The sequence below is a fragment of the Pagrus pagrus genome (genome assembly GCF_965226575.1).
Source record: "Pagrus pagrus genome assembly, chromosome: 13".
Classification (NCBI taxonomy): domain Eukaryota; kingdom Metazoa; phylum Chordata; class Actinopteri; order Spariformes; family Sparidae; genus Pagrus; species Pagrus pagrus.
The window spans coordinates 16,064,728-16,077,122 of record NC_140197.1 but is presented as its reverse complement, the minus strand read 5'-3'; the positions used below and the strand labels follow the sequence as shown (position 1 = coordinate 16,077,122).

General features: G+C 43.3%; 1 protein-coding gene across 14 annotated transcripts in view; it reads left to right on the top strand.

Annotated features, from left to right (window-relative positions):
* Nucleotides 1-12,395, top strand: part of cacna1aa (calcium channel, voltage-dependent, P/Q type, alpha 1A subunit, a) — an 85,998-nt gene that overhangs the window by 55,396 nt on the left and 18,207 nt on the right. For 12 of the 14 annotated variants that reach the window (XM_084370779.1, XM_084370776.1, XM_084370775.1 and 9 more), the window contains 7 exons: nucleotides 150-233; nucleotides 4,379-4,495; nucleotides 4,663-4,728; nucleotides 5,028-5,125; nucleotides 5,228-5,378; nucleotides 5,495-5,622; nucleotides 6,982-7,078. In XM_084370779.1, coding sequence (XP_084226905.1) covers nucleotides 150-233; nucleotides 4,379-4,495; nucleotides 4,663-4,728; nucleotides 5,028-5,125; nucleotides 5,228-5,378; nucleotides 5,495-5,622; nucleotides 6,982-7,078 — 741 coding nt within the window. Of the gene's footprint in view, nucleotides 1-149; nucleotides 234-4,378; nucleotides 4,496-4,662; nucleotides 4,729-5,027; nucleotides 5,126-5,227; nucleotides 5,379-5,494; nucleotides 5,623-6,981; nucleotides 7,079-8,082; nucleotides 8,180-12,395 lie in introns of all 14 variants that reach the window. The other 2 variants (XM_084370781.1, XM_084370777.1) reach the window with 1 other exon arrangement.

Sequence of the window (12,395 nt, the reverse complement as noted above, 5' to 3'; positions counted from 1 at the left end):
ACGCAAACGTCTCCCTCTGTCGCCATTGTTTCATGCCTTTCCCTTTCCGTCGCTGCCACATCCTCTCACCTTCCCTGTCTCCACTTCGTCCTCCCTCCGTCCTCTCCACGCCCCTCTCTGTTCTCTTTCTTCCCTTCATGTGTTCACAGAACTATTTTAAAGATGCCTGGAATATTTTTGACTGTGTGACAGTTCTGGGCAGCATCACTGACATCCTGGTCACTGAGCTCGGGGTAAGTATCAGGATCTGTGCATGTTTTAGGAGGCTGTAAACAGATAGACATGATGTTGTATGAGCATAAGTGTTTGTTTGTATGACTGTTTGTTAGGTGAGCTTCACCATGTGCCTATGGGCTTGTACATCTGTCACATTGTCTAAAAACCATACAGTAGACAAGACGAGGAGTTAGGGGAGAGCATGAGTTTGAGGCCACTGTTCAGTCTTGCATTGCTCAGTGGTGCATGAACATCTCTTGAAAGTCTTATATAATTGTCCCAGTTGGTGGGACGAGGAGAGACCAGACTCCAGCTCGCCAGCGCTGAGCCACAGCAGGACAGCGAGGCAGGAAGCATGCTGATGCTCTGCAGTCAGCCAGTGCACAGCTTCTGCAAGCAACCCCCAGTAGCCAGTCAAATTATCAGATTGCATCTCAGGTGGCCTATAGAGGGCTTTGTAGAGCGTTGCATCACACATCTGTTAAATACTAAAGCTGAAGTCTTGAAGGTCCATTGGACACCTGACTGCGCACAAACAGTTAAAACAACTAGACAAAATAAATATATGAAAGCTTTCTTTAGCAGTGTAGCTGAAAGTGAGAATATGATATTTACATATCATCTGGCTTGGTATGATATATGCATACGTAATGTAGGGACACCTATCATCTGAGAAGGTTTTAGGGGCAGACATGGAATGTAGTATTCGTAATTATGTTTTCACAAGTGTACAATCACCTGCAACTAAGGATAATTGTGTTTTCATTACCTTAGAACTGGGCTGTTCAAGCTATGTAGACCTCCAGTATGGCTGCCTCAGATTATTATCACCTGAAAGCCACCAGTCAAAAAATAATGGTTTTATTTATCAGAATGAAGTAGCATACGGCCATGAAAGTGTTGATATGTGTGCAAGTCTGTAAGTGCGTATATCTGGTGAGAGTGTCATTAGAAAAAAATCAAAAATCAAAATGTATTCAGAAATGATTCTAAAAGTGCGTTCAGACAGAACATGAGGAGATTTTAGATGCAGCGTGATTTCATACAAAGTCAATGTGAGGATGCAAGTGGTCACGTTACATTTAAGAAGTATTTCAACTGGAGCAAAATATTCATGCTTATCCCGGCTTTGTAAATCTATTTCTAGCATGTTTGCTAGCTTAGTGCTAACATGTGAATAATTGAGACATTGGCTGTTTGGTATGGAGGACTGAAACTGCCAAATTAATAAATGAATAAATAAATAAGTGGCTCAACAGGTAAATTAATATGCCATTAAATGTACCAAAAATGTTGTAAAAGCAAACGTTGGCATACATTTATTCATAAAATGTGACATTAATTGATATTTTTTGTTTCAATTACTTCTGTATTTATTTACCTTTGTATTAATTTACTTTCCCATTTCATTTATCAATTTTTAAGTTTATTTGTTTACATATTGACTTCTGTATTTCTTCCCTTTGAATTTTGCAAGATAATACGTAGGAAACATAAAAAATAATATGTAAATGAATGAATGAATTAAAAATGTATTAATTAATAAATAAAATGGGGAAACAAAATAAATGAAAATAGGGAATTCAGTAGAAATGTAAATAGATACAGACGCATAATGAAGCAAATATTAACTGATGTCACATTAATTAATGAATTAATGCATACATTTATTTTTAGTATTGTGTTGGTGCATTTAAAGGCACATGTTCTTACTTATTGAGCCATTTATTTATTATTTACTTCTTGATTTTGGCAGTTTTAGTCCTCCACAGTTCAGAACCAATAACCAGCGAAAATAACGCAAGGTGAAAATGTTCTTCATGTTCTGTATGAACGCACTTTAATAGTCTTAAGTGTTGAACTCCTGCAGATTTACAGGTAGACCTGGTAGGAATAAAATACATAAACTTGTGTCAATCTCTTTGATAGCTTTGATCCAAAGCAAGTTTGAAAATGTGCACCCAAGAATATCAAATTTGTATTTGTGAGCTCATATTTCAAGTGCTGCACAGCCAATATCAAATGCTGTGAGCTCCACACTTTGCCTACCAGTTCTGTCTGAGTAAGGACGGGATACCAATGATTCAAGCCCTCGCAAAGCCAGATTCTGGTAAATATTATGCTGACTGATTGGTCTTAATGTTGACTTAATATAGTCATGTTTATTTATTTACTAGATTATACATTTTCCAACGATCCCCTGCTGTCTTGATCCTTGGTATCCCCGCTATATGGATGTGAAAAAAAAAAAATCTACAGACAGAAACCTGCTGCTGTGCTAACCTGTCTCTGTATTGACTGTTGATTTCTTTCTTGTTTTTATCTTTTCACATGCTTTCTTTAAATCTTCCACAAACTTAACGATGATCTACTGTAATCTACTTCGTCCCGCCCCCCTTCTCCCCCCCAACAACTACTACTTCCTGCGATTCCATCCAATCAAAATGCACTATGAATCCTCTGTGTCCACCCATGACAACCGGCTTGGTCAATCTCTCTGGTTGTTCTTCGAACCAACCAAAAATCCAAAAATTTGCCGCTATAAACCATATGTCTGCAACATCCACATGTAGATGGTTTGTAATTTTTTGGAGATCTTATTTTACTGCATCTGTTCCAACTTCAGTGTGCATGTTTTGCTTGACTCCCCTGCAACCCCCCAAAACCCTCAACTGAGCTCTAAATTTGTGAAATTTTCATTTGTTGCAAGGTCTACTAACCTCTCTCTACCAGTCACTGTTGATTCACACGTCGTAAACCGTACTGTCGATGCTTTACAGAGGAGTGGTGCTCACTTTGAAAGGAGTAGGATTGTATGAACTGGAATAGATCGCTGTATCTACCCAGTGAGATTAGCCTTTCATTATATGCACACGCATAGACACATGCGCACCCACACACGTACGACAGTGACTGGGAGAGTGTTTCCAGTAACGGCAGAGTGAATCCAAAGCTTTGCCCCTGGCAGAGAGAACAAGTGATGCATGCTGCCCCTTGCATGTCTTTGGCAGGAACGCTTTATTTTCGCACACGTACACACACACACACACACACACACACACACACACAGAGACGCACACACAGACGCACACACACTACTGTGGATGGAACCTGCATGTGCCTGCTGTCAGTCCCTTTAGAGCACTTCAAGTCTCACTTCAATTGCACTTCAACTTCAGTCTTTCGTTCTTTACTGTGCAATGTGGTTGAAGAACGACGTATTACCAAGCTGACATGAATTGTATTGTATACATTTGTGTTTTTTTTCAATACAACAAATGCAAATGAATAGCCGTATTATTCAAAATCAATTTAGATTACCACCTACGGTAAATGTCTGGGCTCAACTTTAACGCAAAGTTTGCGAGGCGCGTAATCGCGCTGATGAGACGGAGAGTAAACGAACCTTAAAGAAATCCTCCTAATGACCTTTGTTTGTCCTTCAACCACCCTCTTGCTGTTATTGGGCTGTGACATCACCACAGAATGTCACATGACTTTGGCAGCCAATCCTTTCGGATGGCACATCAGCTGCCATTAGCTTTTTTTCCCTGGTCTGCCTTGTATAAGTGCACATCTGCATGCTGTGGGCTTGCTCCATATTGAGATATTGCATAGTTTTGCCTTGAGAGAATTAGTGCATTTGGTTGTCTTTTCAAGGAAATGTCCTGACATCCCTGCACTTGAACTACTCACCACTCCTACCACAATTACTACTCCGTAACCCCAATTGGATGAAACTAGTTAGATTTGGATGACTTCCTCTCCCCTGTGTTGTTTGGTTTGGTTTTCGTCTAACTTACTGGTTATGAAAAGCTTGTCGGAGCCTTGCTGAGTTTGGTTTGCTTTGACTTGTTTGGCTCCCGATTCTTTTATTTGAGTTTGAATCTCCCTCAGTTTGACTGTTTTTTACTCTCATTTTTTTATGTTTTGTTTGTCTAAGGAACATTGTTTGCACACTTTGCACTAAAAAAACTAATTACTCTTTCCCTTTATTCTAACCCCAAATCCCTCTCCCCTCCCCTCCCCACTTTTCTCTTTTGTATCCTCTCCTCTCCATCTCGGACTCTCAATCTTAATCCTTCCCACACCCCCTCTCTCGCTGTCTCTCTTTGTCTTTCCGTCTCCCTTTCTCTGCGGTTATGTTGTGGCTGTACTGTAGAACAATTTCATCAACCTAAGTTTCCTGAGGCTGTTCAGGGCAGCTCGTCTCATCAAGCTGCTGAGGCAGGGAGAAACCATCCGCATCTTGCTGTGGACCTTCGTTCAGTCCTTCAAGGTTTACACCTAATCACGCAGCGTAACACACACAGAAATCACGTGTATTCATAGTTGTAGATTTGACAGAAATACACATATCCAGTAGTGTATATCTGATGCCTCGGTGCAGTGTCCTACTCGTACGTATCAAGCTTAATACCAAACGTTTACTGTGTCTCTCCTCAGGCACTGCCTTATGTCTGCCTCCTCATTGCCATGCTGTTCTTCATTTACGCCATCATTGGGATGCAGGTGGGTGAGAGCCTCAACCTAAAAATCTCTACAGTGCTTTTGGGATACATCAAATATGCTTTATAGGATAATGATGATGAGGAGGAGGAGGTAGAGAAGGAGAAGAGGATGATGAGAATGGTCATAAGGATTTTGTGCATAACGGGAGGAGGAGGATGATTATGGAAGCGGTGTGTGTGTGTGTGTGCGCAGCGGAAGCTTTTAGAGTATTAACTCTGCTTCAGTGGCAAAGAAGGCCAGAATCTGGTGAACGACTACAGTCTGCTTCCCAGTGTTAACAGTGCGTTTGTGTTCGACAGCTGTTTGGGAATATTATTATCGAGCAGGACGGAGACAGCGCCATCAACGTGCACAACAACTTCAGGACCTTCATACAGGCTCTCATGCTTCTCTTCAGGTGTTTATGATCGAACACGTATTATCTAGCATTCTAGTATTTTTAATAACCATCTGAAAGCTGTTCTGTCTGTAGCTGACGCTATACCCTTGTGTGTTGCAGGAGTGCAACAGGCGAGGCGTGGCACGAGATCATGCTCGCCTGTCTGGGGGGAAAAGAGTGTGACCCCGCGTCAGGGAACACAGACCCAGAGTGTGGCAGCCAGTTCGCCTACCTCTACTTCGTCTCCTTCATCTTCTTCTGTTCATTCTTGGCGAGTACCTGCCACAAAGCGCGGCGCCCTCACCTGCACCCTGTCCCTGCTTTATGATCCAGTAGCTACTGTTCTAAAAGTATAGTATGTTTACTTTTGTGTGTGTGTGTGCGTAGATGCTGAACCTGTTTGTGGCCGTCATCATGGACAACTTCGAGTACCTGACCAGAGATTCATCCATACTGGGACCTCACCACCTGGATGAGTATGTCAGGATATGGGCCGAGTATGATCCTGCCGCCTGGTGAGTGGCAACATGCATGCACTCAGGTGCACAGTATGCACCCACTAACAACACGACGCTGAATGTTCAGGCGTCGACACTGACATGATGCAGCTTTTATGATTAAGTGGAAACAAGTTAGAAGTCAAGTTATGACACAATCGACAAATATATAAATTAAGTCATATCTTTAAACGTGTCACACTTTTTGTTGTAAACTCACAGAAATGTAACTCAAGCTCTGATTATTATTATGAATGTTATTATTAATGCTTGTTCACACAGAGCAAGACCCGAGCAATGCACCAACTTGTGTTTGTTTTTTTAGTAATTGTGTAAAACATCAGCAAAAGGTGTTAAAACGATGTAGAGACAGACAGAAAAACATCAACGGTTAGAGCAGAAACTTCTAGCCAAAGAGCTGCAAGGGGGCTGTAACGGACCTGAGTATAACCTCATCAGGCATCTGGTTATCTCTCTCACACCGTACAACCCCTCCCTTCCTCCCTCCTCCTCGCCTTCCTCCTCTTTTCTGTAAAACCGTCCTGAAATACCTCCCATCCCCTCCCAAACCTTTTTAACTCTCCTGGAATCTGCATACTGCTAAAAAAAAACTGCCCAGTCCAACTCTGTAGTCTAAATGTCTGCTGTAGACATGCTACGCTCGATGGTATCTGTATTCCAGTGCCTGTGTGTTGCCCTCTTTGCTGTCCTGTAGACTGCACGTAGACTGATCGAAGCAGGGAAAGTGGGGAAAGAAAAGGGAAGCAAAGGAAGAGAAGGATGATTTAAATAGTTGATCGCAGGCTACAAAAGGATCAACTCCATGCTTTGTACACCTTAGAAACCAATACGTAACTTTAAGAATGTATAAATTGTCGTGTGTTTTCACAATATGCAGCAGATCTTGAAACTAGCAGGCTATTTTCAACCCCCACGTCGCCGACTATGGCACGGACGCCGCTGCACGGGATGCGCAAGACAAGCGGGGAACATTGAACACATACTTAAGAGGGAGGGGGGTCTGCGCACCACAAGTAGCTATTAGGCATTAGGCTGTTTACCAAGCACATGCTTTTCTACTCAATTCCTTAATTACACACATGTAGTCAGGGGTTGGACTGTAGAGAGGAAGGCAGTAAGAAAAAGACAAAGGACCACATTCACGCAGCGAGGAGTGTGTGTGTATAGGTGCATTCAGGTGTGTCTACAGAGTGTGTTACTTACAGTGAACATATTGTAAAGTATTTTCTGTGTACTTGTCAATCTTGTGCTCTTCCTCCCAGTGTTCTCTCTTCTTTCTGGATGTGTGTGCGTGCGTGTGTTCTTTTTCCCGTGTGTACGCGTGTGTTTCTTAACTCCCCTGTATTCTTCTTGCAGCGGGCGCATTCATTATAAGGACATGTACAGTTTATTACGAGTTATCGACCCGCCTCTCGGCTTAGGCAAGAAATGCCCCCATAGGGTGGCCTGCAAGGTTTGACTTCCATTCAAACGAAATCTCTCAATCTCTCACTTTGCTAGCCACAGCATCCAGGAATGGAGTGAATGCCGCTTTATTTATTTGATTTTGTCTTTATTTATTTTTCATTTCAATTTTTTTTTTACAACTTCTTTTCCACCATTATCGACTTGCATTCTGAACTGCTGAGAGAATGTGCGGGACAATGCAGACACCCAGAGAAGCATGTGAAATGCACTGAGTGAAATGGGGGGAAAAAAAAAAAAACCCACATTAAGACGATTTAACACAAATCTTTTTTTTTGTTATTTTTCTGTTTTTTTCTTTTCTGAATATTCTTTTCTTTTGCTTGCTGTGGAGCCATGGCTATAACGTAGCAAGCTACGGTTGCCCACTGTAGTGTTGCATTGTTCTTGGTTTTTGGGGGTTGGGGGAAAGACAGAAACTGCATTGACACCCCTTCCTCTTCCCTCTCCTCTCTCCTCGCCCGGGCAGGAGCAGCTTGGCGCCTGCTGTCAAGCTCTGCCTTGTTCCCCCGTGCGAGCACACGCAGACCTCACACATACACGCACAAACACACACACATTATACCTATGTCCTGCACAGAATTGTCTTCTGATATTACAAAAGAACATCTCAAACTCCAATCCTAATCTTCCTCCTGTTGTCTCCCCTCCTTCTGTCATTTACTCCCTCTCTTTTTTGACACAACTGTTAGAGAGTGCTTTGGTTCATAGAGAAGCCACATGGCCACAGTCTCTCCAAATCCGCCCAATAACCTTGTCTTTCTGTTGTTTTGTTCTTTTACTTTGTTTTGGTCTCTTTTTTTTAAATTATTTTTCTATCTCCCCTTTTCTCTCTTTTCAATCTCTGTTTCATCTTCTCTCTTTTCAACTCTCTCCCCTAATCAATCTTCCTCTCAATCTCTCTCTGACTGCTTTTTTTGCTCCGCTCTTCTCTCTCTCCTCCCTTTTTTTGTGCTTTTGTTAACGGGGTGGTGGCACTGGCTGATGATGCAGTGGCAGGATCAGTTGCAGGGAAATGTATGACATGCTGAGGCACATGTGTCCTCCACTAGGCCTCGGGAAGAGGTGTCCAGCACGGGTGGCCTACAAGGTCAGAAAGGACCCCACATCTTCACCCGAGTCTCCTATGGGTGTCGAGTGGGGCGGGGCGGGGCGGGAGGGTTCGGGGGTTCAGGGATCCAAGCGCTCAACGTGGTGTAAACTTTAGTGTCGTCGTTTCTTTGGTTCTGTTTCTGCTTCCTTCTTCGTGGAAAAGTGGGGGTGGGCTGGTCGGTGTTGTGGCGTTGTGTGATGGTGTGGGACTGGTGGGTGGAGGTAGCAAGACAACTAGGGTGAAGGGTTAGGGCGGGGGTGCGTATCCACAGGAGGGGACGAAAAGAGGGACCTTCTCAGCTCGTTTGCGCCGTGTACGTTCACCTACACAAGCACACAAAATCCATGCACATTATAACCAATAATGTCATGTTATACTGCGAGTAAAGTGATGGTAGTAAGTGCATAAGTACTAGGGTTGAGCAAGTACTCAGCTGAAACGAATATCCAGTACAGATACTGCACTTTTCGAGTATCAATATGTATCAATATCCGTACTCGTGATGAATCCTTGCAGGGTAGCTGACTGAATTTTATTCCTTCAAGTTCATAAAAACTGGTTCCTTAGTCTCATGATCAAAAACATTGATCTGAAGCTCAACGCTGAGGTTGTTCTTTAAATGTATTTTTAAATAAAGATATAGCAACTTCTGATCAATCCATATATATTTCAGGCTTAAAGGAGACCTGTTGTGCTTTTCATTTTTTTCCTTTCCTTCAGTGTTTTATGGGTTCTTGTGCACGTAAAAGATCAGAACAGAACAGAACAGAACAGAACAGAAGCTCCTCTCTCCCACAGAAAACACAGTTCCTGAAACGCCTCGTCCCAGCCTTTCAGTCGCACATTTGCATTATTAAAGCCTCGCAGCTAGTTTGGCACGTAAGAATTTATTTAGAACAGCGACTCTGCTGTTGTGAGCTCAGGCGTGTGTGAGCTGACCAATCAGAGCAGACTGTGTATTTCGGGAGGTGGGGCCTTAAAGAGCCAGGAGCTGAAACAGAGCGTTTCAGACAGAGGGGGAATACAGTGCTATAGACTGGACAGTATGAGAAAACGGATGTGTTTTTTGAGCATTAAAGCATGTAAACTTAGTCTAGTAGTAACCCAAAATAAAATTATGAACCTGAAAATGAGCATAATATGTCTCCTTTAATAACACAATTTCCAGTTAGTCTCCCCACTTCTGTTTTAAGCTCAGCCCATTTCGGGTACGGATATGGATACAGGTAATTAAGTTGGTTGAGCAGATACAGATAACGGTGTACTGGCTCATCCCTAAAAAAAGTACAAAAAAAACATTAAAAAATATCAATTAAATTACATGTCACACATGTAGACACTGCTGAACACACTCTCTTACATAGAAACATGCGTGTGCAGCAGGGCTTGGAAGGTCCGCCAGACTTACGTCCTCTCGCTCGTTCCGTCCTGTGGATGGGGCAGACACACACGTATGCACACAAAAAACACAACAGAATGAAGCCATATCAACCTACACGTAGATATTATCTGTTATTTCCAAAGGTAGAGAGAGCAGAAGGGCTTGTGTCAGTGATGTGTTTTCCTCAGAGAGCCTTTGGTTCAAGCAGTTCTTTTTCCGTTACCCTTCATGTAGCAGCTCCGAGCCCCCGAGCAGCCTTTTTCTATCTGCAAGTCCAATCTTCTCTTTGTCCTTTGGTTCTGTCGTCAATGCAGTTCTATTCTGTTTCCAGCCCCCCCTTCATCTCTGCATATTGCTCCCCTCCCTGCACATATACACTCCCTCACCTGCCTTCTGCATGGCCGACTACCACCACCATCCAACCCCGTGCACAGACCCCCGTCTGTCATATAATCGGCACAGACGCAATTAATCCCGACAGGAACTGTTATCAGAATCGAAATTTGCGGAATGATAACAACAAATTGACCTTTATGTCACCACGTGTTCCTGTATCACCTCGTGTGATTAACGTGATAGTGTCATGAGACATCATTGGCAGATCACTGTGTGCCTCAGGGGGCAGCCGGCTAAACAGCCTGTAGGCACAGGAGATCACTCCATCGCTAACCATCGCTTTTCTCCAACTCCCTCCTCCTTCTGCAGCAGACCTGGGCTCAAATTTTACACTACGCACGGTTCCATATGGATGGGGCTTCAATACGAGTGCAGTTTATAATGTGTCAAACAGATTGTCGGTCAAAAAAAGTCATTGAAAGCTAGTAAAGATAGCATATGTAAGTTATGAAGTTATAGAGGAATCTCCATCTAAGATTATTTATAATCGCACGAATAAGAAAACAAATAAGATTACTCCCTATGTGGATTAAAACATATCATTTGACCCAGGCTTTTGCACCTCTAGCTCTGCCTCTTTCTCATTTAATCATGTTTTTATTTCAAACCCCAACCTTACCTCAGAAGCTCTCTTTCTCTCCTCATCCTTTTGGTTTCACCCTCAAGCGTTTTTCCTAAAAGCCTCCTCCCTGAACTAAAAGATAGATCCATAAACCCCCCCTTCCTCCCTCCCCTGCCGAACAACCTGACATGCTTCACATTCATGGTTTGGGCAAAACTCCCCTGACATCTTAATCTGCCATAAGAAGGTCACTCTCTCTGTGTTTATGCCTTACCTCGCACCTCCCACTTTCCTCAAGCACCTTGCCAATGAGAGAAACCTTTACCTTTGACCTTCCAACCAGTCCACAGAACAATGACCCAGCTAGCTCCACCGCTTTTACCTTCGATCTTCTCTGTCCCTTCTCTGAGAGACAGCAGAGCCTTCAGGCAGGACCGCTTTCTTACAGACACAGCCAACTACGTGTGGTGATGTTTCTTTCTTTTGGTTTTCTTTGCATTGTTTTGTCTCTCGTTTGTCTATTTTCGGACACTTTCTCTCTTTACACGCTCCGCTCACAACCTGTTAACCTATTGATTTATTTCTCTTTCATCTCTTCTCTTTAAGCTTTCCTTTTCAACTCTTACATGTCTATTTTCTGGCAGAAGAAGCATTTCTTTTCACCCTCATATTTCCTCAACAATCATGAGCACCAAAACAACACTTCCACGGTGGCCATTCCTTCTTTTGTTTCTTCTTCTTTTTCCACAGAATGCTGCTCTCTCTCACCTATTAACCCTCTAAGTCTGTGCCCATTTTTCACACATTAGACATCAGATAAATAGCGATAGAGCTCGGCGCTCTATCATTTCAGCCAAGCCCCATCGCCTACAAATTTTCTTATTCCGTCCAGTAACAGCCACGTTAAAACAACTCACAAACTCATTTTAATGTCGCCAACAGAGGATGCTTTCTGTGTAAGGCTGCGCAGCTGCTTGTCCTGTGAGGCATATTGCCTGTGCATTGCATGCCGCATGAGGGTGGGATGTGCAAGAAGGGTTCGGGGGGGAAGAAATAAAAAAAAAAATAAAAATAAAAACATTTTGATGGATGCATTAAAGCAGAGGCATTTAATCAGGATGCGGGGGGAGGCATGATATGCTGCATGTCTGGGATGTCGCCGTCTTCTGTCACCAAACACACACGAACGTCACTCTGTCATCCGTGAGTTGGTGTGTGTCTGCGTGTTGTCTGTTTCTATTATAAACCAACAAGACCTGCGCAGGATCAAACCAATAAACGAAAACCAAAGTGTTGCCCTTCCTCCTACAGGTCCCTTGGTTGTTTTTGGTTTATTGGTTGATCGTGTGGTCTCTGTTGTTTTCACTGTGAACCTCCAAACCCCTAGGGGGAGCTCTGGATAGCAGTAGCTGCTGCTCAGCTGGTCCTCCTGTTTCTTCATCGGAGGCTCGAGATCGCCAGTTTAACCAACCTGTGAGCTCTTTTAGACGCCAACGAACATACAACGTTAGAAAACGTTACGGTTATGAAATATATGAATATTTACCGTACATAGAGGGAGGAATCTGAGGAATAGGTCTTAATTTAACACCTTTGCACTCACAGGTTCTTTCACATTACAACATAGTTTAAAATCTGCAAATACCTACATGTGAATTTGTCAACTATGCCTAATCTGACACTGTAGCTGAATCTGAGTCGTGTGTTACAGGCAGACAGTCAGGGCCCGCTACAGATGCTATGCACAGCTCCTTCGACCTCCTTTACCTGAGCCCCTCCCTTTCCCCGCTCCCCCTCCCTTTCCCCTTCCTGCCCCTCCCCCCTCGTCACCTGGAGGTTCCACATACACTCCGCCCGACTTCCCAATTGTCTCA